We start from the raw sequence: 27,175 nt of genomic DNA on the forward strand, positions 1-27,175 counted from the left end.
GCGGATGTTCTGCATGCCTTACGGTGCGGATGAGCATGCCGGGAGGTTTCCTCGTTTAATGTTCCTCCTGGAGCCATGTGTGCAGTGTGCAAAGGTAAAGGTATTTCAGAGGCTGAAGTTCTGGTGGACCAGACAAGCTGCAGTTTATGATCATCCCCTCATCAGCCTAGGTCGTTTGAACGTGTCTGAGTGCTGTAAGTAGGAGCTCAACGTCAGGAGGAAAGAGGGTCTCTGAAAAACAGCAGGTTTTCCTGTAAAAACAGTCTCATTTGGGCTTCTCGTCTGTGCTCACCTTGAACCTACAAACCTCCATGGACAGTCAGCAGGTGGGGACACATGGTGTTTGCCCATACCACTTCCATTTTGTATACACTCTTGAGTTTGTGTAGGCTGTATTCCAGTTGGCTTTTCAGTAATAGAAATCCCTCATATGATGTATCAGATAAAATTGAGGTTCTAATCTAGTCTGTTAATTTATCTAAAGTTTGATTTTTTTTTAAAAAAAAAAGTAATAAAAAAATTAAATGTACTTCCCTTGGTTGCTTGCTTTCTTTCCTTTGTGAAACAAGTAAACTGAGGCTTGAGGGGTAAGATAACTTGTCATCATCAGCCTGCCTGCCAGGATCCCACAGTTAGTAACTCAGGACTCAGTAGTTGTCAGGGATCAGATAAGACCTAAGGTTATGTTGAAGACTGATGTGGTGTATGTGAGAACTCAGGCACTGTAGAGCAGTGCACACAGAACTCTAGGACATGGCCCTGCCCTGATCCCACTGCAGAAGTAGCGGGCATAACGGGGGCTGCTGACTCCTGAAAGGAAGGGTTTAATGTTTCAGGCTTAATTTCCATGTCTGACTCTTTTGTATTTTGAAAAAACAATATACAGGAAAGTGGAAAGAATGGTATAGTGATAAGATTTCTTTTTAAACACTGTTCCTTTCCCTATTCTTTTGACTTCTCTTTATAGATAAGTTTTGAACCACTGTCAGCCATATAGGTTGCTTAGTGTAGATTTGGCTGACTTCTGATCTTATCTGCTTCTATGCCACAGAAGGAAGTCTGTTATACACCCAGCCTCTTGATTTCAGAGTAAAGTGAACTACTTGGCTTAATTTATAATAAACAGAGGTCTATGGTCTATATTCAGCCAAGAGGGATCTGTATATTACTTGAAATATTTGTTTTAACTGATTTTTCACTTTCAAAGTTTGCTATGAACAGGATTTTTCAAGTTTTTTTTTTTTTTAAGAGACTTGTGGGGGCATTGTAACTGGCTGATATTTGTTAGTCCACAGTGACGCATTGTTACTACAGGACTAACCTTGAAGTTCTGGGAAAGTAGAGTCTACAGAGATAATGTTGATACAGGTTAGTTTAGTCAGGTCAACTGAAGTCAGCTTTAGTAGGGCAGATCTGAAGAACGTAAGCTCCTTAGACGTGGCTGTGTAATGAGGATGCAGGTCCGTGGCCACCCAAGTGTTCTCAGAAAAGTCAAAAGTGGAAAGGCAAGACCCTGTTAGGATGGTTGTAGGGTTGGAGGCAGCAAGCGTAGACCTTGAGAGTCATTAAGAGTCCAGGATATGTAAGGCTAAAGGAAGCTTTGAGTGGTGGAGGGCTTAGGACGCCACGCTGAGCTTACATGGTCTTAGAGACATGACAGTTTTAACAGTAATTAAATACCTTCTTCAGAGAACTCAGCGCGTCACCTCAGTAGTGTAAACGAAGGAATGAGCCAGAAGAATACTGTTACTCCAAGGTTCATTACCTGTCCTGGAGGTGAAGACGAGAATGGGAAGTTGGCCTAGGTAGGGAAGGTGGAAAGGAGATTAACTGTAGATTTGAAGGGTTCTGAGCAAAGGAATGAAGTTGTGACAAGATGGACAGGGCATAGACTTAAAAAGACCGCTTAGGGGTTTTCTAAGGGCCGAAGACGGAAGTAACACACATCAGCACAGGAAGTAGTGCTGAGTAGAACAGCCTGCGGTCAGAAAGCCCATTCTGAAGTGACCTCCACTTTTCCCACGAGATTCAGATTTTCATTTTGTATGTATGTGTTTTGCCTACATGTATGCCTGTACTATTTACATGTGCCTGGTGCCCACGGAGGCCAAAAGAGGACTGTAGTTCCCGATGGCAGTGGAGCTGGGCATTAAACCAACGTCCTTTGGGAGAGCAACCAGTGCTCTTGACTGATGAGCCATCTCTCCAACCAACCCTGGATTTAGATTTGAAATACACTTAGTTTATTTGTGCAGTATATGATGATGCAGGCCTACAATCCCACCACTTAGAAACTGAGACCGGAGGATGATCACAAGTTTGAGGTCACCTTCGAAAGAGCCTGTCTCAAAAGAGGAAAGTGAGCGTGTTATGCACTTTTACTCCAGCACTTGGGAAGCAGAGGCAGGAGGATCTCTGAATCGAGGCCTGCTGGTATACACAGCATGATTCAGGACAGCCAGAGCTGCATAGAAACCCTGTCTCAAAAAGACGGGAAAAGTTTAAATCCATATTAGCTTGCTATGAGACTAATGTGTGTGATGGTGTAATGGAACTGTAGAAGTGATCAAGTATTGGACATTCCTCTGTAGTCATTCCCATCTGAACTTCATGACAGTCCCAACATTTGCTGCTTAACCTAATTGGTCAGCAGCCAGAGAAACATCGGAACAAGCCTCACACATAGCTGAGCAGCTTGCATAGCTACCAGCATGGGTCTTCAAAATATTTGGATAAAGGGAATTGGCGAAAAGACTGGCGGCTAACCCGCCAGGTGGCCATTAGGGGCAATAAAAGCCCCAGCTTCTGTTCAGGCCTAAGACCAGCCTCTAATGTCTGTTTTCCAGAATTCTCTGTTAATGAGGAAGCCAATTGGCTGTTTTCATAGGGCCATCTGGAAGCCTGGAAGTGTCACAGAAGTTTGTTAGCCCTTTAGATGTCGGTTTTTGTGGACTTATCTACTGACAGGTGGTGACCTTCACTGGGGTTCACTATCGTGAACTCTGGCGTTGGGTTTGACTCCTTCCGGCAGTCAGGCAGAATGCTGCCCCACCTCCTACACCTATGGGCTATTTTAGTGGCCACTTGGCCTTCCTTGCCATTTGGTGCCAGCTCTTCCTCTCAGGCCCCGTCCTCTCACCTGCCAGTTCTAGCAGCTCTTGCCTAACCTGGCTATAACTTGTGTGTCATTTGAAGACAGCCTCAGACAGGGTTGGCCATCAATTCCTATGTGCGACTCAGAACAAAATAAAATTCTTCATGTAGCATTCTTTTGTTAATCACTACATGTCCTGGTTTGAAGGAATTGTTCTAGTTAATAGATAGGCAGGTGATGATAGTGTGAGACATTTGGAGCCTGGTTCAAAAGCCAAGCTTTGGACTGCTTTGTCATTTAGCAGCTATGAAACCATGTGGTAACAAGCCCCAAAGAGAAAGCACATTGATGTGCTATAATGCTTGATTAGGGCAATTTACTTGTATAAAAAGATCTTTGAAGATCCTTGCAGTAATATGTGGATGTCAAAGTGGATCCGTTCTGGGAGTTTTTACATGGAAGGCGCATCACATAAGCGGGTTTCAAATAATGTCTGATTATCCCCCTAAATAACTTGGGTACATGTTTTTCACTGGCACAAAAATAACCAGATTTAAAGAACCACTCGTTTTTATTTTATCAAACTAACGGCAAGGCTTGCTTGGTATAACAATAACTTTAAAAAACAGCATTGTTACATTTGTGAGTCTTGACTACCAAAAGCATCCCAGACTGGGACGGTTTTACTGAAGGATAAGATCATCCTTAGCCTTCCTTATGAGTCCCACCCACAACTTTGGGTTTGGTGGGAGCTGCAGCATGCACCTGTGCTGGTGGGACGGGGTGGGGGTGGGGCTGTTGAAAGAGTGAAGAGAATCCAGTTCCTCATTTTCCCCCTTTGCTGAGGCATGTGAGACACACTGCATTCTGCAGAGAAGCGAATTTCGAAAGCACCAAGTTGGCAGTTGACAGCGAGGTGTACAGGACTGCTCACCCCAAGCTGCTGGCCCTCCTGCGTCCTGCCACGCGTGCATCTGGGAGTTGTGAAATGAGTTACTAGAACGAGATAGGGCGCGAAGCAGTGTTGCCCGCACAACGGTGTCAAAACAAGATTGTCTTCGGCCAGGTGGGCGCGCGCCCCGGGGGAGCCCAACACTTGTCAGCTTGCTTGGGTTCTTCCGAAGTTACCGAGGTGCAGGGAAGAGGAGGGGCCTCGCCTAGGGCGCATAAGTGATTGGCTGTCCGGGGCCCTTGGAGAGGGCGTGTGGTCCAGCCCTGGTGGAGAGGGGCGGAGCGGCCACTGTTCCTACCGCTGCTGCCGCCAACACAATCGCAGCCACCGCAGCCTTGGCCTCTGGGCAAGTCGTGTTGAGCGGCGGCTTCCCGGGTGTCCAGGCCAGACGGGAACGCCTTACTGGGCTTGCTTGGTACCCTACCGGGGCTTGGCAGCCAAGCAGCAGCCACCATAACCGACCCTGTACGTGGTGTCTTTCTGGATCCGAGCTTTCTGTGCACGTTAAGTCCCTCGGGCCCCGCAGACCCTTTACCGCTATGCCCCAGGCGGCGGCTCTCGGCACCCTGGTGCTTCTATTGCTGCTACCTCTGCTCAGCGGTGCTGAAGTGCCTGGGGACCACTCGAATGTCGCCTTGGACTACGGAGCCTTGGAAGGCGAGGAGGGCACGGAGCAGCAGCTGCATTACCATGACCCCTGCAAAGCTGGTAGGTACCACCGCTGTCCAAGTCTCCGGACAAGTCGGGCAGAAGTTTGCCTTTGAAATGCAAATGAGTGGTGGGCAAGGCAGGCCACTCCGCTCCGTGACACGTCCCGGGCTCCCGCGGGAGGGGGTGGCCAGTGTCTGCGGGGAAACTGCTTAAATACTCCTCCAAGTCCAGGAGGACATCCTGGTCCCAGGTTAGCAATGCACATCGGGTGGCGGCCGCAGGAGCGGTCCCATAGGGAATCCTGGCGGATGTGACAAGCAAAGCCTGTGTGGGGCACCATGTGCTCAGGTCGCCTGTCAGCCTCTAGTCCCCCCCGCCCCCCATACACACACACACACACACACACACACACACACACACACACATACACTCCCGCTACCTCCAGACACTGCAGGAGTCGAGCCTGGCTGGGCGCGGCGCTCCAGGCTCCAATAACTAGCTGGCTTCGTCGGAGTTCATAGCAGTTGGAAGTTTCCCGCGAAGTTTTCCAAGATCTGTAGTTACTCTTGGGAAGAGATTAGAAGACAGAAAAACTTCACAGGAGGCAGAAGGAAGAGTCCCCTAGGGAGAACACTCGCCCATGACTTGAATTGCTCTAGCCTTCCCCCACCCCACCCTTACCCACATAGTCTCCTCAGCACCAGACCTACCGAGATGGAAGTCAGCAGGTGCTCTAATTCCACCAGGAAGCTGTGCCCCAGGACTGCACCGGGCTCCCTGGGCTTTGAGCACAAACCTTTGCCCCAGCTATAGGGCCTGCTTCCCTCCAGCTACCGACCCCCCAAGGACCCAGGCATATCCAAAGTCAGGAGCAGTTACTAGCTGGGACCCACGGAGGTGCAGGACTCAGACCACCTGAGGCTGCTCCTGGATGGTGGCGAGGAGCCCGCTAGTAGTGTTTTCCTTTGTCCATTGGCCAACCTGATTCACTTCCGGTGGGCAAAAATAAGGGCTAGGGGGCAAGAGAGAGAGGCCTTGAGGATACTTGAGGCAGTCGGTGTGGTCCCTCTGGGCACAGTGGTGGCCCACCAGGTCTGGGCCAATGCATTTCATTCCCTCAGTTCATAGAGACCTCTCCCAGCTTCAGGTTCCTCAGCTCTTAATTGGAAGATAAATAGTAGGGCTTGTGTGGGAATTTCTTGCCATTGGAATCAATTAGGGTGTTGGCATTATTTTTACCATAGCTGTGGTGGCACAAGTGCATAGGCTGGAGTCCTTCACTGTGCATGTTGTCTGGAGAAGATGAGCTTCCAGGGAAGGCCTCAGGAGTTCTTGAGACCAGAGGGGCCTGTGTCTGTTGACGGTCAAGCCGGGTGTGGGGGACCTGGTCTTAACCACAGGAAAGAGGCCTGAAGAATCCACCTGTATATGAGGCCCTCGGTGGGAAATCGAAAGGGTGACTTCCGGGAAATAGAAAAAAAGTGGTTTCCGGATAAAGGAAGGCACCATGGCCTGACCAGGATGTCCATCCAGGAAGGTGTGAGCATGGTTGGAATGGCGGCCTGATCCTAAAAGCAGAGCACCTAAGCTTGAAATAAGTGAGAGATAAACACCTGCAGATCCTCTGGGAGGCAGAGGGGCCCGTGGGGCAGGAGGGAGGTGGGTTTGAGGAACGCTCTGGGTGCCTCGTGTATGTGGGATGCTAATCTAGATGCTGCAGATCCAGAGGGAACGATGCAGATCTGACTGCGGGTGCCCACCTGGGCTAAGCCTCCAGGGACAGCCCCGAGGCGAGTTTGCCTATTGGCTGTCCAGGGATCTCAGAGAATGTTGGGAACAAAGACGCGGCTGCTCTGACTGTTGGTAGACTGGATGGAAAGAAGAAGCCGGAGTGGGGTCCAGCTGCTTCAGAACATCCTCTGCAGCCATCCTCGGAGCCTTGCAGCCCCCACTCCTACCCCGGCCTCCCCCTGGACTAACCTGGTGCTAAGGGCAGCCAGAAGAGAGCAGTGGTAAGGGAGGCCTGCAGCAAGAGCGCACCTCAGGCAGCCGACCCTCCTCCCCTCCCCCGACTTCTGTAGGAAGGTGCAGGGAGCACCCTCACAGAAGGCCCGAAAGCAAGAGGCACTTTAGTGGAAAGACAGCTTCCCCACTAGGGGGAGCTGCACTTCCTGGTTGCATGTTTAAAGCTTACCTCCAGAAAGGGCTTCTATCCCAGAGAAACTCCAACTCCTTGGAAGCTCTGGTCAGAAGGCCAGCTCCTGGCCCCTGCTTCAGAGCTTCACCTATAAACCATTTCCCACCTGTACCTTCCCCATGTGGGTCTCCATTCCACTATGCATCCATAATGCAGAAGGGAGCATCCTGGCTCTCCCCCCACCCCCATCAGTGGACAAGTTCTGTGTGCTCCAGGCCATGGTTTTCCCCCTATAAAATGGACATACTGAATTTGTTTGGGCTCTAAACTGACAGATCTGGGGTGGGGGAGCTTCTCACTTAAACATTTTTAAATTACATTTTTTTCATGTATTTTATGTTCGGGTGGGGTACGTGTGGAGATCAGAGGACACCTTTCAGAAATTGGTTCTCCCCTTCTGTGTGGTTCTGGGATGGAACTCAGGTGACAGGGCTTGGCAGCAGGTGCCTTCACCCATTATGACGTCTTTCTAACCAAGAAACTCCCCTCTTGATGTATGGCCTATCATACCCTGAACCCACGTGACACCGTGCGGGGACTCGAACTTGGATCCTCTACCTCCTCCCTATTCAGTGTTCTGTTTCTGTGACTTTTGTTCCAGCCTAGCCATTAAAGTGATGTGCAGTCTGTGCTACAACCCCTCTCAAGGGTATATTTACCATCTTACATTGTTCTGTTTAACGTTTCTACCACTTTACAACTCCTACCTACTCCGCTATGTACAAGCTGCATGACCTGGGGCAAGTCTCCCTGTGTCTTTGTGCCCTCGCTTGTGGACAGGAATGATTTGTGACAGATTAGAGAACATAGAAAGATATGTCTGTCATCGGGGACATTGTAGACAGATTTTCTAGAGACGTGTTGAAAGAGCATCATTCCTGAAGCTTTGGATGCTGTTTTAAACCATCAATTCTAAATTTACTAACAGTTGACTCTGCAAAGAGGGTGGTTACTAAGTCAGATGATAGGAGAGTGGGAACCTTCCAGGCATGAAGATGGGGAGCAGCCAGGGGCTTCTGGGCACTGGGTCTGTTGGTCCACAGGTCTATTACTGGCTTTTCCTTAGATACTGCCCACACAGTCAGGCGCTGTACAAGAACTCAGGCATTTTCTGCATCTCCATAATAGCAGTATGCTCCCTGTCCGCCTGTCCTCAGCCTCTTGGCCGAGTGAAGCCAAGGACTGCTTCAGTTCATCCCCGCCCCTCCTGTCTGTGTGGCTGGTGACACATGGTTCCACTTACCTATGTCACTCACTCTTCCTATCTGCAAAATGGAGGTGGGAGCAAAATCTTTTGCCTTGTAATGTAACCGGGAGCAGGGCCCCAAACAAGGAAATGCGTGTATACTGGGTATTTGGAGGGTGAAGTAAGGATCAGCAGGGAGGGAACTGGAAGTGTAAAGCAGGGAAGGAGGAATTCAGTGAGGTGAGTGGGGCGCAGATAGCTGCTCTAGGCGGTGTGCTTTGAATCCTCCAGGGCCTCTTAGTAGCTTCCAAGTGCCTCCTAGAATCATCTATCCAGAGGATGGAAGACTGAAAGGAACCGACGTTTGTAGCCTTTGTTGTTCACATCTGCTTCCCTCTCTATTCTTGAGGAAGAACTCACCCCTACCTTGGTATCCAACAGCCTGACTGGCACGCCATTGCAGTCGGGCCTTAGTGGGTTAAGAACAGATGGGGTGGTGTGTGTCTGTCAGCTGGAAAGACCTGCAGGACCGACAATGAGGTGCCGGAATCTCCGCGATGGCTCCCCAACCCTTGTGTCTGCCCACAGCCTGCCTGGTTGTTGGGTTGTTGGAGAGAGATGCTCACTCAGGTCGTCTCCCTTGTGGCTTTGTTGTTGGTTTTTCCTCACAGCACGGCAACTGGATTCGAGGCGGATCTAAGAGGATCGGGTGGGAGTCTCAGTGCCTTTGCTGACCATCTCACACCCTCACACCCAGCGTGAGGAGCGTCTGCCCCAGCTGGAGCATGGCTCCCTTTCACCAACGGGATAGCTGTAAAAATGACGTTGTTAAAAAGCAAGTAGACAAGGGAGGGTTGCAGCCAGATTTTCAAAACTGACCTGCCACGCTCTTGAGGCATTAACTGGGTTCTCTAGACTTATGGAAGGTTCGAAAGTAGAAACCTGGGGAGACGGGCAGTGAGTAGATGGGCTCCACGCAGCTTCCCAGAGTCGATTTGGAGAGTTTGGGGCTCAGGTCACCAAAACCACGGCCTGTATGAGGCTCTCTTGATGCAGAGATGCTTGGGCAGCCTGTGTAAATCCAAGCGAACTGGCTGCCAGCCTGCTGACACCTGCTTACTATTTAGCTAGTGGCTTGGCAAATGCCAAAGGCATCGGACAGCTGTGAATGCTGGATCCACATGTAACATGTGACATGTGACATGTGGAGCCCCTGGTGGCTTAAGGCTCAGGAGCCAAAGTGAGAGCTACGGGTGGCAAACGGCCCATCGCTTAATTTGGGCTGTCCCTGGCCCCTGCCTGTGATTTCAAATCTCACCTCTGTCTGGAATTTGGAGGCTCACTCTACCCTTCTCATTTGTTTCAGGATACCTTATGTAGCCCAGGATATCTTGGAACTTGTCCTGTAGACAGGCCAGCCGCAGACTCAGAGATCCATCCCCTCTGCTTCCTAAGTGCTGAGATTAAAGGTGTTCGTCATCACCATCCAGCTTACCAGTGAGGGCTTTTTGAAGTTCACCCAGAGACCTTTCTGGGGAAGCTTCTGTCAGCATCCCTCCAGGTCCTCATATGTAAGGTCAGAACATTCGACTCTGTGATTTCTGGGCCTCGGTCTCTGGGCCTGGTACCGGGAGCAGCATCCAGCTTACTGCAATGTTTGTCAGTTTCTGCTGCATGAGGGAGGAGGGAAGGATGCTGGCCTTCCTTCGGTGGATCGGTTTCGTGGCTAAAGGAACTATGCGTTTGCCCTCAGTCTGGGCCATGCAGTGGTCCTTACCCAAGAATGTCAGGAGAGGAGGCAGGGGACAGTAGGGTCAAGTGGTCTCTCCTGGAAGCTTGCCTTCCTGTCCCTTGTGAGTCTCCTAAGGCTCAGACCCGGGTGAAAGCAGCCAGCATTTTTATGTCTTCCTTTACATCCTCTCCTGTCCTGTAAGGTCCTTGCTGCTGGGCAGATGGCTGATTTAATGGAATTAAATTTCTCTAAGGCCTTGTACGTTAAATGCCTTTCCAGTCTCCAGGCAGGAGCTGCTTCTGGCCCACCTGCCTGCCCTTTGGCAAGGCTATGTGAGTGTGAGGAGTTACCGAACCTCCCTCACCCTGTTTCCTCAGTAGCCAAGAACTCATCCAGCTTCCAGGATTGCCGCAAGGACTGAATGGTAGACATTTGATCAGATTCTGAGCCCAGTTGCTGGCACCAGGAGACACCCAGTGATTGGCATTTCTTTTTATTATTATTATTATTATTAGTCTTTCAAGACAGGGTTTCTCTGTGTAGCCCTGGCTGTCCTGGAACTCACTCTGTAGGCCAGGCTGGCCTTGAACTCAGAAATCTGCCTGCCTCTGCCTCCCAAGTACTGGGATTAAAGGCGTGCGCCACCACTGCCCGGCTTGTGATTGGCATTTCTGTCATCAGAGGGCAGAGCAGGCGCTGTAAGTACTTTTCTACTTGTGGAAACACTGGCAGTAAGTGATCTCCTATCTGCATAATCAGAGTTGGGGGCTCATTATTATTAACAATGTCTCAAAAGTAAGAGGGGTCGGGACTGGAGAGACATTCTGCAGCCAAGAGCAGGGCTGCTCCCCCACAGGATTAGTGCTTTGATTTCTAGGACCAAAATGGCGGCTCCCAACTGTCTGTAACTCCAGTCCAGGGGATCTGATGTCTCTTCTACCCTCTGTGGGGACCAGGCATGAAAGAGGTGTACAGACGTACATGCAGGCAAAATGCCCCCCCCACACACAAAATAAAAACAATCAATTTTAAAGAAGTATGAAAGCTATTTTTAAAAAGTGAAGGGTAAGTTTTATGCCACATTCACTATATTTCAATAAAAATAAAGTAAACAAAGACTAAGAGAAGGACGTACGTCTAGGGAGGAGACCGCTGCCTTGGCTTCGGTGTAAGGGTCAGCCACTGGCTCAGTGCTCAGCTCTCACGCCTGCTCGGGCAAGCAGATGCAGTACACGGAGCATCAGATGCCAACTGGAATCCAGGGCCCCCAACAATGGCCAAGGCTTTTAGTGGCTAGGCAGTGTCTAGGAAAGGGGAGATGAGAATGAGGAGCTTGTCAGGCACCTCACAGATGGGGCTGCTCCAGGAGCCCAAGCATAGTAAGAAATACCACCCTGTCCCCTCAGCCTCATCCCCAGAGGAGACGTGCATTGTGGCAGCTGCTACTTTGCACATGGGGGAAACCGAGTAGCAGGCTTGTCCTTTCTCCATTGGTTTTCAGCACCATCTCTGTGGACTCAGTAGAAAGAAGTGTGCACCGTGAGACATCAGAGATGGACTCCCAGGTCTTACATCACTGGGACCCACCCCGATGGGCTTTGCATGACCCTTCGAGGGGACAGCCCATTTTATCATCAGCTCAGCATAGGGATCAGGGAGGGATATTGCAAATAACCGCAGATCTGCAGCACCCTGGCAGGCGTGGTCTCTGCACTGGTGCTAAAGGTCTAAGAGCTTGCTACCAACTGACAGCCAGGCTGGGCATGGTTGTCTCAGAAGGAAGAGGCCTCTGGATGGAAGCCAAGTGGACGCATCATTCCATAGTGCTTCTGTGGTCATCTATGGTCCTCTGGCTGACCGCCACGCCCAGGACCTTCTCCTGAAGTTTTCCACACCCACATGTTAGCCAAGTCTCACACAGTAAATGTGCACAGCTATCTAACTGTGTGGCTCCCTAATGACCCGTCATGTCTCCAACTGTACAGATTGGATCCGTTCATGTGATCCCTGGTCTCCATTATTGGGCAACAGCTGGGACAAAGCAAGAGTACCTGTACTGGACAATGTCTGCGTTCAGAGTTAAACCCTCCAAGAAGACCTGTCTTAGCTCACTGGACAAATAAAACACTATATAAATATAGACCACATGGGGTCTCTGGGTAGATTCCGTGATTTCATATAGACAGAGCTCTTAGGAGACTGATTGGAGCCTGGGAGAGATTTACTTCTGAAAGTGTTTACTACTGCTCGTACTAGTCCCACTCACTGAAACCCAGCAAACTTTCTGAGTGGCGGGAAACCTGGTGGCTGAACATTTTAAAAGATCCATGTTTTCTTACCATGCTGGTGTATGTAGCCCTCCATGTTTAAGGAGATTTGCCTCAAACACAGTCAGCCAAGAATCTCATGCACCCATTGAAGGTGTTGGGCAGAGAGCTTGCTAGCAAGCCATCGAAGAAGCCAGCCCCAAATCTAGGGGTAAACAGTGGGACCTTACTCCTCCTGACTCCACCTGAAATGTGTTCCTGTGACCTCCAACTTCCAAAGAGTCAAGGTACCAGTGAGGTTGGCTTCCATGGCACATCTGAGAGTGGTGTGCATCTTCCCCAGAGACCTTGTCAAACAGTCACTTCATGACTCCTCAGATCTCGGCTTCTCATCCTCACCGGGGCTCCGAGTGGAAGAGTGGGGGCGCCAAGCCTCCATTGGAGGTCTGCCTCTGAGCTCGGGCCACACCTGATGTTTTATAAAGCACCCTGTGCTGGCTTTCCGCGGACTGGGGGACTCTGGGGAAGCCCCTGGGATAGGACCTGGAATTTTAGGCTCTTGCAGGCCATGGTCTAGGTTCTGCTTAGACAAGAACCTGTGCTGGAACATGTAACTGGTTGGCATAAGGACAAGGATATCAAATCCCTGAAGGAACCTCCCTCTACTCACAGGCAACAAGCACAGCTCTATTCTACCCAGTCTCAAGGCTGTCAGGAAGCCATAGACAAGCCTCTCTTCCCTGACTTTTTTTCTTCCTTGTTGACCCAGGTCTTGATAAAAATGAGAGAGTTCTGGCCCCAAGATATTCCTGGTCACAAGGTGTTGGAAAGAATCAACTAATAAATACAAGATCTTGAAATGTATCCCTTCTCTCTTTTCCATATCTCCCTTCCAGAAGGCCTGGGACAGAGCATGGGTGGGAGGTCAGGTGAGAGAGAAGGATACAGCTATGGTGCCCCCGAAGAAGGAAAGGATGGAGATGGGCCAGCTTCCCAGGGAAGCCCTTGTTTGGAGGAGCCAACGTCCTGTTGAAGGCACTGTTGTTGGCATGACGCAGCCTGTGGCTTGCTGTCCGTGGTGACCTTACCACCTGCGTGACGTGACCAAATTTCCTCACCTCTCAGAGCCTCAGTTTACTCCTCTGGGAAATGAGAATGTCATTCAAGTCCATCACCATGGTTTGTTTGGAGATTAAATGTGGTCGTCAAGTTTAGTGTGCTGTCCTTGGGAGCTCTTCCTTGCGGTTGCATTGTCTTTCCCCTTAAGAATTTCCCCGTGACAGGCTGAATTTCTTGTGTGTACTTCCCTCTCCCTCTCAAGGCCGCAGAGTTCTCTTGGGATCCACAGCAAGTGACAAGTGTTAATTTCCACCCCTCCTTGGCTCTTCACCGTGAAGCGAGGAGAGGGTGGCAGATACCGATATGCATAAGAGGTTTTTCCTGGTACCCACTCAGCCGGCTCACAGTCTACGTCTGCCTGGATGCAAACCTAGCAACAGGAGCCCAGCGCTCCCGCTGATTGGTTAGCGACCTTATCTGTGATCACGCCATCCTCTAACTGCTCCTGCCAATTGCCAATCAATAGACTCAGACTCGCCCGCACAGGCACTCAAGTGTTGGTGTTCAGCCTGGGTCTGCCTGCTTCACCAGCTGGGCCATGTCGCTCCCCGCCTCATGCTGTAATTTGCCCACCACACTTCCATTTCCTCCCACCTGGGTTACTGATGGGTGCTGATGGGAGCCCTTGAAGCCTGTTTCCACAGGAACTGTCAAGCTACCCCCTCTTGAACTCTTCTCCAGGTGGGTGTGTATGGGGGGAGTCAGTTGTCCTCCTTGACTCAGAAGTGGTCACAGGTGCAATAGTCCACCCCGGAACCTGGTTGCAAGCCATCGACTTTACTCACTTTGCCATGTAGCCCAAACCAAGTCCTGACTGCCCTGGACTTGAGCCTGTCTGCCTCCTTCCATCCCTACTAAGCCCCGCCCCATCCCACCCACCCCTGCCTCCTCGCCCCGCCCACCCCTGCCTCCTCGCCCCGCCCACCCCTGCCTTCCCGCTATCTCCCCCACCAGCTCCTCTGTGGATTCCTACACTCCTCAAATCTGTTTTGCTACAGGCAGAATAGTATTTTAAAACTCACATCTGTCGAATCAGACCCAGTTTAGGACCGTGTAGAATTTTCCAGGCATTTGGAGGTTGTTAGTTCTGAGCCCTTTCCTGCAGGCCCCGCCCTGTCACCTGCCACTCTTCCTTGGGGGAGGGTCTTCCTGACAGCCTCTCAGGGCTTTCCGTGCAGGCATCCCAAGCTTTTCTAAGTCTCAGCCCGTACATTTCTCCATGTCGCCTGCCCAGCCCCATATGATATTGGAATTTTCTTTTAGATTGCTCATTATTTATAAAGTGCCTCTATTTTTCCATATAGCGTTTTCCCCCTAAATAGAACTGATTAGAGTTACTGGTGTGTGGCAACTTGTTCAATGACTGTCCATGCACCAGACCATAAGATACCAGCGGAAGACACCAGCACAGTATCGGCGCCTGGATAGTGTCAGTTGTATTTATAGTTGTATGTATAGTTGAGAACCGAGCAAATGGGATACCACAGGGATCCAAAAGATAGGACTTATCATAGGATGATTAAGGAAGGGTTGCTGGAAAAGTGTGTGGTAAGCCCCCCAGCTTAGGCCGGAAGGATGGGTGGGATTTGGAAAAGCTGGGATGCAGGCAGGAGGCTGGAGAGAGTAGCGTGAGTCAAGGGGAAGCCTTGGGATGCTTGGGATGTGAGGGAGCTGGGGCTTTACCTGGCTTATTCTGAAGAACACCGGTGACAAGATTGAAATGAACTTGGAAAACAGGGAATGTGCAGTGGAGTAACTTGAAACATATCTTAGCGAAATGGGGAGCCACTGACTGCTTTCGAGTGAAAGATTATTTCAGGGAAGATATACAATGCTTTCGATCTACAGAAACATGAAACGCCCGGCCAGGATGGCTAACCCTGGGGGAGGAGGACTGTTATTATTCTGGGAGTAGAAAGGCACAAGATCCCACTCTGCTGTGAGGACCCTGAGCTTCAATGTGCAGAAAGGCAACCAGCAACACGATGAGACAGACTGCTGAGACATGTTCAGCCAACACTGGGACATCTTTGAGATGGGAAGGGGAGGTAATGCTTTAACATAAAGTGTTTTCCTTGGTTACACATCATGGTAGGCTGCTTAGAAATTACGTATAGGAAGGACTGAAAATGTTCCATCATCTCACGTCCTAAACAAGACTGTCCTTAGCAGGGCACATGTCCTTCCAGACCCTCCGTGTGTGCTTGTAACCAGAGTTCCCCTTTTCTGAATATACTGTGCAGCTCTGAACCTTCTACTCCATTTCCTCGGTGACTTGAACCTCTTTCTGAGGCAGTGAAGATGCTTATGTAACAAGAAGACTCACATAGATAGCAACAATTTAAGTTGTGTTCCTGGTTGCATAGATGCATTGTCATTTGCTTAACAAGTCCCCTTTGTTAAGACACAGATTCCCCCTCCCAATTGTTTCCTTTTTCTTTTGTAAGCAATGATGCTGGAGTCAACCTTGGGGCTGGGTATTTATTTATTGCATGCTGAAGAGTGGACCCCGGCAGGTTCTTGAGCATGTTACAGAAACATCTACTCAGGGCTCATTTTGTTATTTTTGAGACAAGGTCTCACCGAGTTGCCTATGCAGGCCTCAAAATTCTCTATGTAGCCCAAAGTGGTCTTGAACTTGTGATCCTTCCCCCCTCCTCTCCCCAAATAGCTAGGAATACTCGTAAACCAGCATTAAGCTAACTAGATCTTTATACATGTCTTTATTACTTTATACTGAATTCCTATAGAGTTGCTGGAAGCATATAGATGCTCTTGGGGTCTGGGCTGCCGATATAGCTCAGTGGTCCAGCATATGCCCAGCACACCTAGGGCTCTAGTGCAATCCCCAGCAGAGCCAAAGCAAAATGAATCAGAGTCACATTTCTTCCCTTCCCTGCATTCCCATGAGGATTGATACTGGGTAGTCTAGCTTTTTAAGATCAGAGCTGGCTTGAGAAAAGCATTTTGTCATTTTTTTTTATAACTTGCAGTGACAATTTGATTTACATTTCTTTTCCGAATGATTTTGAACTCCCAGAAATGCCTTTAACATTAAGTGGCTCTCTTAAAGAGTAAGAATGTCAACGGTTCCCTGTCATATTTGCCACAGGTAATTTCTGGAGAGATTATTTACTTATTTAGAAAGGAGAAAAGGCATTTCATACTATGAAACTGTTTTGGCCCTCACCACTCATGACTGTATCAGTCAAGATTAAGTGCCTAGTTACCGACCCAAGTTGGTCTACTGCTGATCATAGTGCAGACGAGAGACTCCAACCACAGCAGGCATTTATTTGGAGAACAGTTAGTAAATTTATCATACAGAGTTGTTAATCTGAAAAAGGAGACAAGAGAAGGTAGAGAGAACTCAGAAGAAGGCAAGGATGCTAGGTGTACGAAGCGACTACTAGGTTCCCCGCTCCCATCCCATAGACTGAAATCTAAACTTCTCGGGAGAGGGCGTGGCTATGGTCCTTGGAAGTTGAAGTTCATGGAGGTGCTGTGGCTCTGTTATTGTCGGGGCGTACCCTCCAAGACCTCCAGTGAATGACTAGAGCCACTAAAATACAGAATCCTGTCTGTACTTGTGTTTCCCTTATGGGCCACAGTGCCAAAGCTAATCTGCCTCCGGCTTCATGCCTTGGAGTTTCTTACCGCCATGTTCCGGCCTGTCCCTTAACTACAGTCAAGGAAGATGCAGCCAATCAGAACACAGATGCTGTCGCATACCAACACAGATGCTGTGACATACCGTGGCCGTGGATCTGATGGCTGAGATGAACCACTAAGCAACCGAAGGGCAGGTGGTGTGCACAGCATGTCTGTGATTGATAGAGTCCCATGCCAAACAGGACAGGATATCCTCGTGCACGATTTTATTATACTATTCAGAACAGCATGTGGTTTAAAACACTAACCATCTCTTTCTGGAACTTTCCATTGAATTTCTTTCAAGTACAGTCGATTGTGGGTAAGTGAGGTCATGGAGAAGTGGGCAGATGTTCCTCAGGGGAAGGCCTGCTGGCAAGGAGCTGCCCCATAGAGATTGGAAGACCTCGGGTGGTCGGAGCTGGTGGTTCTTTTGACTGTGGCTGGCAGCAATTCCCGCAGGGGCAACAGAGATGAGGCCACCAGAAGCAGCGAGCGAAGGTTCTCCCTCCGTTATGCAGTGCCATCCAGGCCTCTCTTCCCGTGCGACAGATGGTAGAGAGGGAATTTTTACAGCTCCCAGTTCTAGAACAGCAGAACACGAGAGAACAGGGAGTAACGGCGCTGACAGGCAACATGTGACCACAGCTGGAAAAAACTGGACATCTGCTTTGTCACATCAGATTCTGGAGTCTGCGGTCCAGGCTCATGGAGGCTCCCTCTTGGCTCTGTCCCAGGAGCCAGACCCCTCCGTCTTTCCACTTTCTCTCCCCAGGAGAGGCCTTTCTTGTTATAGTCCAAGATGGCTGCCAGAGCCCAGACCACCATTGGCAATCTAGCTGTGAGAGGCAGGGAGAAGAAAATTACATAAGGACCAGGGGAAGAGGTGTCCCATTTGCCATGTACGCATCATCTCATTGGCTGGAACATAGTCACATGGCCACAGGTAGCTACTTGGGAATCTGGAGGTGTTATTGTCAAGAGCACTTAAGCTGAAGTCCAAGGTTCTTTTCTTGTAGAAGCAGAAAAAGAAATTGGTAAAAGCAAAAATACAGCCTTCGCCACAAGCAGCCAAATGTGCAGGGCTTTTAGGCAGAAGGTTCAGTTAAGATAACACGCCACAGGCTTTGCCGTAAGCTAACCAGCAGTTCCGCCAACACCGATGGAATGTTGGAGCTCGGAGGGACCCTGGGGGGTGTCTATTCTAAATGTCTCATTTTCCCAATGGGAGCCCTGTGGCGAGGAGGGGCAGTATCTTATCCAGAGTCATAGAGGGAGCTGTGGCTCGGCTGGAGCTAGGCCCCAGACCTTCGCTTCTCTCCACCTAGTGCATCTTCCCACTCCGCTCACTGCCTAGGTCTCCAGGGGCCTTCAGCTTCAGAATGAGTCACGCACAATTGCTCCTGTAATTTATGGCTGTATGAAAGATCATTCCACAGTGGAGAGATTAGGACTTAGGAAATGCGCCCGGTCCTGCCGTCAAGCACACATGATGTACAAGTAAAAATCTGAGACGCTCTTGGCTTTTAGGATGTAAACAGCATCTTCCCCGCTGGAACTGAGTAGAGTCCGTGTGGGCTTCTGCTGTGTGTGTGTGTGTGGTGGGGGGGCAGCCGGTGTGAGCTGGCAGAAAAATCATATCGTGCTGGAATCTAGCAATGAGGAGCGTTGACCAGGTCGAAGGAGTTGCTTAGCTTCTTCCTTCTTTCTTAGCTGCAGAAATAACCGAAAGGCTTTCTCACAACCGCTACGCGGGCGAGGAAGTCCTGCGGGAAACAGGGTCACCGTGCATGTTTTATATTAATGAAGGAACTAGTGAGAGACACAAGAGTTTAAGGAGTAAAGGAGGCCAGCTCTCCCTGCAGCAAAGAATCAGGGAGGAAACAATGTCACTGGCGTCAGAACTGGTGGGAGGTGACGCAATCCCCTGAGATACCATGGCCAGGCCTAGAGCACCACAGCAGAGAAGACATACCCAGACCTCCCACCCAACCCCACCCCTGGCACTGTCTGCAACGGGTTGTGTGTGTGTGTGTGTGTGTGTGTGTGTGTGTGTGGTTTGTTTTGTTTTTTGTTTTTTGTCTTTTATTTTCTTTCTTGGTTTAAAGCAACCACAGTGAAAGTGGACAAGGGAATTGGGAGAGGCAGATACAGGAGCAGGCCTACTGGGCCAAGGATTGAGCAGAAAGCTCAGGCCTGGCCCCAGCTGTTCATTTCCAGGGATCACAATAGGTTTAACCCATTAACAATTTATGAGTAGGAAAGGTGTAGACATGGGCAGTGCCCCAGTGCTGGTGACAGACACTGATGATGTAGCTCTTTTCGTCGAGTCTAAAGTCACCAGTTGAGTGGAGAAGGCTCACAAAGTCTATCCAGAGCTTTAAAGCGTAGGTAACCTTGCAGCTGTGACAAGCCTCCCCACACCAATTTGCTGCATACACTTTATGATTTCAGGTTTGCTGACCTGAGTTTTTTATTTCGGTCAAGCTGTAGCATGGCCATCGAAGTATCGCTGTGACTCTACCCTGATCTATAGATGAAGAGTCCTGTGTTACTGCCTGCTATGAGGTGCCAACAGCTTGGAGCCAGTCTATAGGACCCAGCTGTGTAGGGCGCTCTCCCAGGTCCTGACTGACCCAGGTGTCCTGTGGACGCTTGGATCCTACAGGGTCTCTGATGTGTGCACTCATACCCCTGAGTCAGGCTTTAGGGCGTAGTGACCAGATCATCCTTAACTGGAACAAGCTGGTAATGGGCTCTGGTACAGCGGAGGGAGGAGAGGACAAGTGTCTACTTGGATGCTATTTCTCAGGCATCAATGGGCCGATGTGGCTCTGTGCCAAGATGGATTAAGAGGTCATGTTCAGGTTCAGAGGATCAGAGGGTTGAGATCAATGAGGGATGCTTGTCCTGGGTGAGAGCAAGTCAGAAGAGGTCCAGGTGTGTCTGCTACCTACCATCCCTCATATGAGGAAGAGCGTGATGGAAGACAATGCTCTGCCTCCCTCCCGGGATTCCTCCAGTGAGGCATAAGCACATTGTTTAGATGGCTTTTACATTTTTGCCATTTTAGAAATTCCTGGGTCCAAACTTGTTCCCCCCCCCCCAAGACTTCAATATAAAACTCACAATGAATCTATTTTGCCCAATTAAAATATTTACTGTTTCTTCCTCCTCTCTCCCATATGTTCAAACAGCTTAGCCGTCCATCCCTCGAGAAGGCCATTTCTCCAGGAGCAGCTGTGGGCTCTGCAGACAGGAGGCTTCCCATGCTAAACAGATCCTGTCCTTTAATCCGCACCCAAAGATCCAGGAGGCACGATTCACATATGCCTCCTTCCTCCCCGGCCAAACCTCTCCCCACCCACTTGCTACCGAGTGCGCTTGAATGCAGAGTCCAGAAATTTAGGGTCATGGTTTCAAAGTTCATGGTCCTGAGAATAAACAAAAAAACTATTGTGGTTGCATAGAGCTGTGGACCCCATTAACACCGTCCCATGAATATTTATAGCTGGGAACTACAAAAGAACATAGAGGCCATATTGTATTCCTGGAGCTTTCCCTTCCATGGGGTCCTTTCTCTGTGGGTTACTTTAATGTAAGCTTTGCCGATTTAGTTGCACACTTTAAGCCGATTAACTTTTTACTAAAAAAAAAAAAAAAAAAAACTTCTTGTTTATTTGTATATACACGTCCCTGACAAAGATTCACACAAAATTGCTTCAAACCTGGAAAATCCTTCTGCTGGAAACTCAACAGAACTAAAAGCATCTCTGGGTAGGATTTCCCTGTAATTCTCCTGCCTCTGGCCTCTCCACCCCACCTCCACAAGTTTCCTGAGAGGAATGGCAGTAGTTTGAGGCCCCATATTTAGTTCCTGCACTAACCTGACCTTATCCCCAGGTGTGCCTCTAAAACAATACTAGCAAGGTACCTCTGTGAGGTGCTACAGGGATGGGCAAATGTGGAGATCTGACTGTATCTCTAAAAGACACAGGAAGAGAACCAAACAATTGATATGGGGGGACTTAGAGGCGGTTGACTCTGTTGGTTTCCAAACCCAGTGTGAATCAGAGTAGGGTGTGACGGAGCGGAGCCTGTGTTTAAATGTGTGTCCCCGGGCTCTGTTCTTGGAGGTGTTGATTTCATCACTTTGCTTGAGACTTGGAGTTCCGTACATCAACACCCTCCTTAGATGCTCACTGCAAGCGGATTGTGGGCCAGACCTCCAGCAGCTTGGAGCCTGCTCAGCTGTCTCCAAGCTGGTGAAGGGATGCCAGTGAAAGCAAACGTTACTTGCATGGGATCATGAACAGCTTCCCGCGTGAGTTGTGGAAGTGAGCACTGTGCAGACATCCTGAGGTGTGACCCCATAGCACGGGATTTGTGGTTAGGTGGGATGGGGATTGAAAAGTCCCCCAAGCACTAAGTGTGCATGAGAGAGTAAGGAGATGGCTGGTTGGGAGTGGGGAGAGGAGGAGGGCAAAGAGGAGGGGAGAAGGGGAGAGTTCACTGCTGAAGGGCTCCTCCTTGCAGAGGCCAGGTTTCCTGGAGTTTGGAGAGAGTTTCTGGCTGAGTCATGTGACCAAGAGGCTCTGGAAAGTCTAGAAAGAGGCTTGCAGGGCTGTGCTATCTGGGAGCTAGCGAGGCATAGCTTGTTGAGTGTGGCTAGTGCTGACAGCATTGGAGCAGGGTCTCCCTCTGCCTGGCTGGGTCATTGCCTGGCTCAAAGACTTCTGGCTCTATGGGTCTGGCACCTTGAGTCAGGCACCCAGTTTCCTTAAACACTGCCAGAATTCTCAGTGTCTCCAAGCCTCATAGAAACTGTTGTGAGGGATCTCCAGGGCCACCTTCCTACACTCCATCCCCTCTAAGCACCTGCCTGACTGTCCTGTCTTGGCCCTACCAGGTGCATATCTGAAGCAGACTGCTGAGCCCACCCACAATCTTAGTTCCAGAATCTGGGCCTGTGTGGGAACAGAGTATTGAGCTCAAATCTGAAGTTGGAGCCAAAGGTCTGATTTCTCGCTAACGGCCTCCATCGGCTGCACACAACCCCCCTCAGGTCTTCCAGGAGATCCAGTCATTCTTTCATTTCATAGAACAGTTCATGGAGGTCAGGGCCAGGCCCTGTGCTGGGAGCTGGTGGAGAAAATGTGTGCACGGAAGGGGTGGCAAACCATGGCATGTGGTGCCAAAGTGAGGGACTCCTCAGAACCTCTGCACCCCTGGCTTCTCTCACAGCCCTGGATCTCCATTCACCATGCCTTCCTTCTCTGCCCCTTTATAACCTCTCAGTTCCTGTGACCTCATGACTTGCCATCTTCAGGAATCCATGTGGCTACGCCCCACAGTACAGATAGCTTTCCTTCCTTTGCTGGGACTACTTTTGACCCTGCCCTGACAGAGCTTTGCCGTTTGTCACATCTTTGCATACATCATTCCTTTGGCCAGCATGCTTTTAACTGTGCCCCAGGCCCAGGTTCTGCTCATTTCCTGTTCTCATGTTTACATGTCACCCTTTGAGGCACCGTCTGGTGCTAAAGGAGCCACACCTTAGCAATGTGGCTGCTGATGGCATCAGGGTGGAAGGCCGTCTCCCTCTGTGTGGCTACTGTAGATGGAGAGGAGCAGACAGGGTGAAGTGCTATGCTGAGCACACCCTGGGGTGGAGGATGCTGGACAGGAGTCTGTCCCAGCAACTTGTCCCTGTCAAATTGTGGGTCTTCCTCCTTTACAGCTACAAGGGGCAGGCACACCTGGTAACCCCAGGAAAGAATAGAGTTTAGGAGCTATGACGTGGCACATTCTGCCATAGCTCAGTGACCTGGAGCTGATTCACCAGCTGGTGAGAGCCACTTCACCTTTTCCAGCTTTACCTTCAGTGGCTAAAACCAGCAGCGGCGGGAGCAGCATTACACCAGGGAATCAGCCAACCTAACTAACCAAGGCTGCATCTGCCCAGCCCAGGGCTTAACACCAGTGCACGCACCACTTACTGAGTGGTAGTATGAGGTTGGTTTTCAGGGCTGGTGAAACGACTCAGTGGGTGAAAGGGTTTGCTCTGAATCCTGACAACTCGAGTTCCGTTCCCAGAACTCGCAGAAAAATGGGGAGGAGAGAACTGATTCCATAAAGCTGGCCTTTGGCGTCCGTGTGCACACGTGGACAGCAGCCATAGGTGAAACAAATCTAAACATTTTTTAAAAGGTCTCTTTTTTATAGTTCTACATTTTACATGTACTAACTTTAAAAATATATTTGGGGAGGAGAAGAATAGGAAAAAAAATACCTGATATTGCTCTCCGACCTCTGTGCATAGTTACTGATCTGTGTGTGCCCATCACCTACACGCATGCACACATTTATACAAACATGTACTTACACTGTACACATATGCATACACAAATTTCTTTTGACTACTTTATGGGAATTCCCTCTCTCCTTCCTTTCTTCCTTCTTTACTTTCTTTTAAAATTTGGAGACCGGGTCTCTCTTCATAGCCCAGGCTGGCCTAGAACTCATTATCTAGCCCCAGGCTAGCCTTGCAAGGAGCTCCTTCTTTACCAGCCTCCTGAGTGCTAAGATTACAGGTGCAAGCCTCCATGCCCAGCTACGGGCTTCTAATTTTTATTTCTGAAAAGCATTCTTCTTGTAGATCATTCGCCATTTCTTCCTGAAATGCCCTTACCTTATGAGTCAGGATGCCGTAACCAAACAGCACCTCCTGCTGGCAGCTCACTGGATTGCAGGGTAAAGCTCTAGCAAGGTCGATCAGTGGGAGATGAGGGCAGAAGGGATTTTTCAGGGAAATGCATTTGGGATTCTTTCTATGGCTCTGCAGTTCCATGTCTCACAAAGGTTGCCTGGCTTGATTTCTTAGTCACAGCCATGACGGACACAACAGAAACATCAGAGAGCCTGTGACTCCAGGGTCATGGGTGTTGGGGACAGTCTCTTGTTGCCATTACTAGTGCTATGCAGAGTTTAGTGTGTATGTAATTTATTTGAAGGATCTTTTAAGCACGTGAGTCCTTTCTCAGCAAGTCCAGGAAGGTCTCTGAGGTTACGTATTTCTGTCAAGCTCTAAGATGGCATCAATGCTCCTGGTCCGTGGATGATAGAGTCTGGCTCACTGGCAGTTGGCAGGGGAAGAGGTAAAAGGCATGCCTGGAGGATTGTCTCATAGAAGGCTTTTGTGGGTCACACTCTGTGTGATAAATAAGTAATATTACTTTTAGTGATATTTCAGTGGTTGTGGGTTTTAGATGTACTGTTTTCCCTGGGTATATGTGGAGACTGATTCCAGCATCCACCATGGAGCCTGAAATCCACAGGTGCTCAAGTCTCTTAGGTCAACTGGTGTCATACTTGGTGTGTAGAAGTAGGTGCCCCCTCCCATATAATTCTTGACATTATGCAAAGGTTTTATAAATAATTGCTATACTCTATAGCTTAGGGGACTCTGAGAAGGAAAACCGCCTGTGTGTATTTAGTACAAACACAATGGTTTTTTTCAAAATGCTTTTGACCCATGGTTGGTTGAATCTGGGTGTAGAACCTTTGGCACGGAGGACTGACTGTAGACTTTGACGTCTAAATTTTGATGAAACAATTTCAATGTTTAATTTGCTTGGATTTGATTTTGTTGTGCGGAACATAGTTCAAAGTCAACTCAAGTTTTCCTTCGTTGGTTGAGTCATTTGTTTCAACCCAAGCCATCAAAGAAGAATCTCTTGCTTTCCATGTGAGACCTCATTTTTCAGACTTTTCTTACACAATCTAGAGTCTGGTTCTAGACTATTCTTTGTGACAGAGTTGTGGCAATTACTACATCACATTCTCTCTTGACTGGTCTCACTTAATTATAGGGGTGAACTTTTAGATAGTTTTGTCAATAATAAAAAAATACTGTGACTTGAAGTATATGAACCTACACATCACCTTAGGAAGAGTTAACTTTTAAAATTATAACCTTTCTCATTCATGACTATAGTACATTTCTCCTTCAGAGCTACCTAATTTTTATAGCTTTTTTTTAGTTTTTAATTTTGATGAATTTATTTTTGTGTGTGCATGTGTGTATATGGGGTGTGTGTGTGGGTAGGTGTGTGTGTGGGTGTGTGTGCGTGAGCGTGCGCCATTGTGCATATGTGAGGCTCAGAGAACAACTTGTGGGAGCTGGCTTTTCCATCCCACAGTGTGGGTCCTGAGGATTGAACTTGGGTCACAGGGCTTAACAGCAAGGGCCTTAACCAATGTGCTATCTTGCTCACTCACTTTTATAGTTTTAGCAGGAGTACATATTTCTTAATACAGTGCCACACTTCCTATTAGACTTATTCCAAGGTATCTGATTCTTTTTGTTCCTTTAAATAATTATATATATATATATATATATATATACAACATATATATATATATATATATTGTAGTTTTGATTACATTGCATTCAACTTTATATTTATGACATGGTTGCTAGCCTTAAGCAACCATTTAAATTTAAATTAATTAAAGCAAAAATAAGATTTAAAATTTAGTTTCTCCTTCATATTAACCACATTCCAAGTGTCCAGGAACCACAGACAGTTAGTGGGTATCCAACCAAAGCTCAGATATTGAATCCCTTTCAAAATTGCTATAAGTTTCTATTATACAGCTGTCTGGTATGTTACTGTATCAACTTTGAACCAGTTATTTCAATTTATCTCTTGGATTTTTTGAGAGTGTAGTTGCTGTTGATCAAACTTGTTCGCCCCCCACCCCCTGAAACACTATGAGACCATCTCCTTCCTGTCAATGAAAGAAGAATTGACAAACATGTTCCCCACTGGGTCCATGGCAGTCATTTCCAATCAATCACAGCACTTCTACTAGTTCCTGAGTTATTGAAACCTTCTTCTTTAGTGTCCTGCTTGTCTCCATGGAGACACAATATTAACTACAGTGGGTTAAGGAGAGAAAACTAAAGCCCCTCCCTGTGGTTTGAAGAACACACAGTGGCAGGAGTTTAGGATTGCTGAATACCATGTGATTGAGGAGGAGGTGCCTTTCTGAGTTGTGGGCAGGAAGCTTCTTGGACTATCTTGGGTGGCGTATCCAGGGGATCAGTTTCGGAAGTCTTGGGGTAGAATCTGATGGAATCTGTATGACAGGAGGGAAGAGTATGGGACCTGGATTCTATCACAGGAAGTCCTTGGAGGCCACAGGGAGGGAAATATGACTGACAGTGGCAAGGCCTCTCTAGGTCCTGAGGCGAGATTGAACACCAGATCTTTCCATTGTGTGATGCCTCAAAGCCAGCCCTGGACCCTCTTGTGTCTGATGTGGGTAAGGTCTACCCTGGGCTGGGCATGTGTGAAGGTTAACATTCCAGAGAGTGGCGTGGAAGGAGGGCAGGGTCCTACCTGACTCAGTCTGACTATATATCACTGCTCATGTAGACATTGCTGAGTATCTGCCTACAGGACAGAGATATCTTGTCCCATTTACTTAGTGGGTCCCGGTTCTGGCTTTGTGCTCGTCACTTACTCACACGACCTCACCGGATGCTCACGGCAGCCCTGGAAGGAAGCGATATCACTGTTTACCCCCATCTGAGAGATGGAGAAGCTGAGATTGAGGGAGTTTGAATTGTGTGTCTGGTTTCTCCCAGGCAGTATCTATGTGATTCTGTTCCACACATTGTGCCTCTGGCTTAGTTTTCTTAGTGTGGGAAGTGGTCTTTGATAGATGAAATGTGTGTGCATAAAACCAGAGCCTGTCTTCAAGACATGTAGAATCTTGCAAAGTGGGGGAAGCTGAAGTACTAAGATCTAAGTACTGAGGGGGTTGTGGGGCTGGAGAGCGACCAGGGCTGGAGTCAGCTCTGTCCCTTGCTGGCCCTGTGACCCTGAGTATGATTTTCTTTACTGAGCCTCCTCTTTGTGGTTTCTAAGAGGGTAAATAATCAATATGGGAATATCAGTGGGGGACATGGACACGTAGGTTGACTCCATTGATCCCTAGTGCTAGTGTGTCTCGTGATCCCCAGCCTCATCTGCCCGAACCCTGGCAGGCATGGTATAGCACCTACTGGGTGAGTAGGTGACACAGGTTAATCCTACAGCAACACAGAGTCAGGAAGGGGTGTGCTGGCGTGTGAGGAGAATTCACCAGAGCAGATATGAGAGTTGTAGCTGGCAGGGGTCTTCAGGATAGAAGGGGGAGAGGGGAGCCAGTTCTGTGTTGCTCTTAGCAAAACTCGTCTGATTATTTCTCACACAACTTTGAAGTCCAGTTCCAACTTTATCTTCAGATGAAGATGCCAGAGCTGAAGTGAGCCAA

General features: G+C 48.8%; 1 protein-coding gene across 1 annotated transcript in view; it reads left to right on the plus strand.

The window, feature by feature from the left end:
* Positions 1-4,365: 4,365 nt before the first annotated feature.
* Positions 4,366-27,175, plus strand: part of Tll2 (tolloid like 2) — a 122,940-nt gene continuing 100,130 nt past the window's right edge. Inside the window, exon 1 of the mRNA XM_052186069.1 lies at positions 4,366-4,754. Within this exon, the coding sequence (XP_052042029.1) occupies positions 4,586-4,754 (169 nt within the window). The 5' untranslated portion in view covers positions 4,366-4,585. The remainder of the gene's footprint in view (positions 4,755-27,175) is intronic.

The sequence above is a fragment of the Apodemus sylvaticus genome, chromosome 1 (genome assembly GCF_947179515.1).
Source record: "Apodemus sylvaticus chromosome 1, mApoSyl1.1, whole genome shotgun sequence".
Lineage (NCBI taxonomy): Eukaryota > Metazoa > Chordata > Mammalia > Rodentia > Muridae > Apodemus > Apodemus sylvaticus.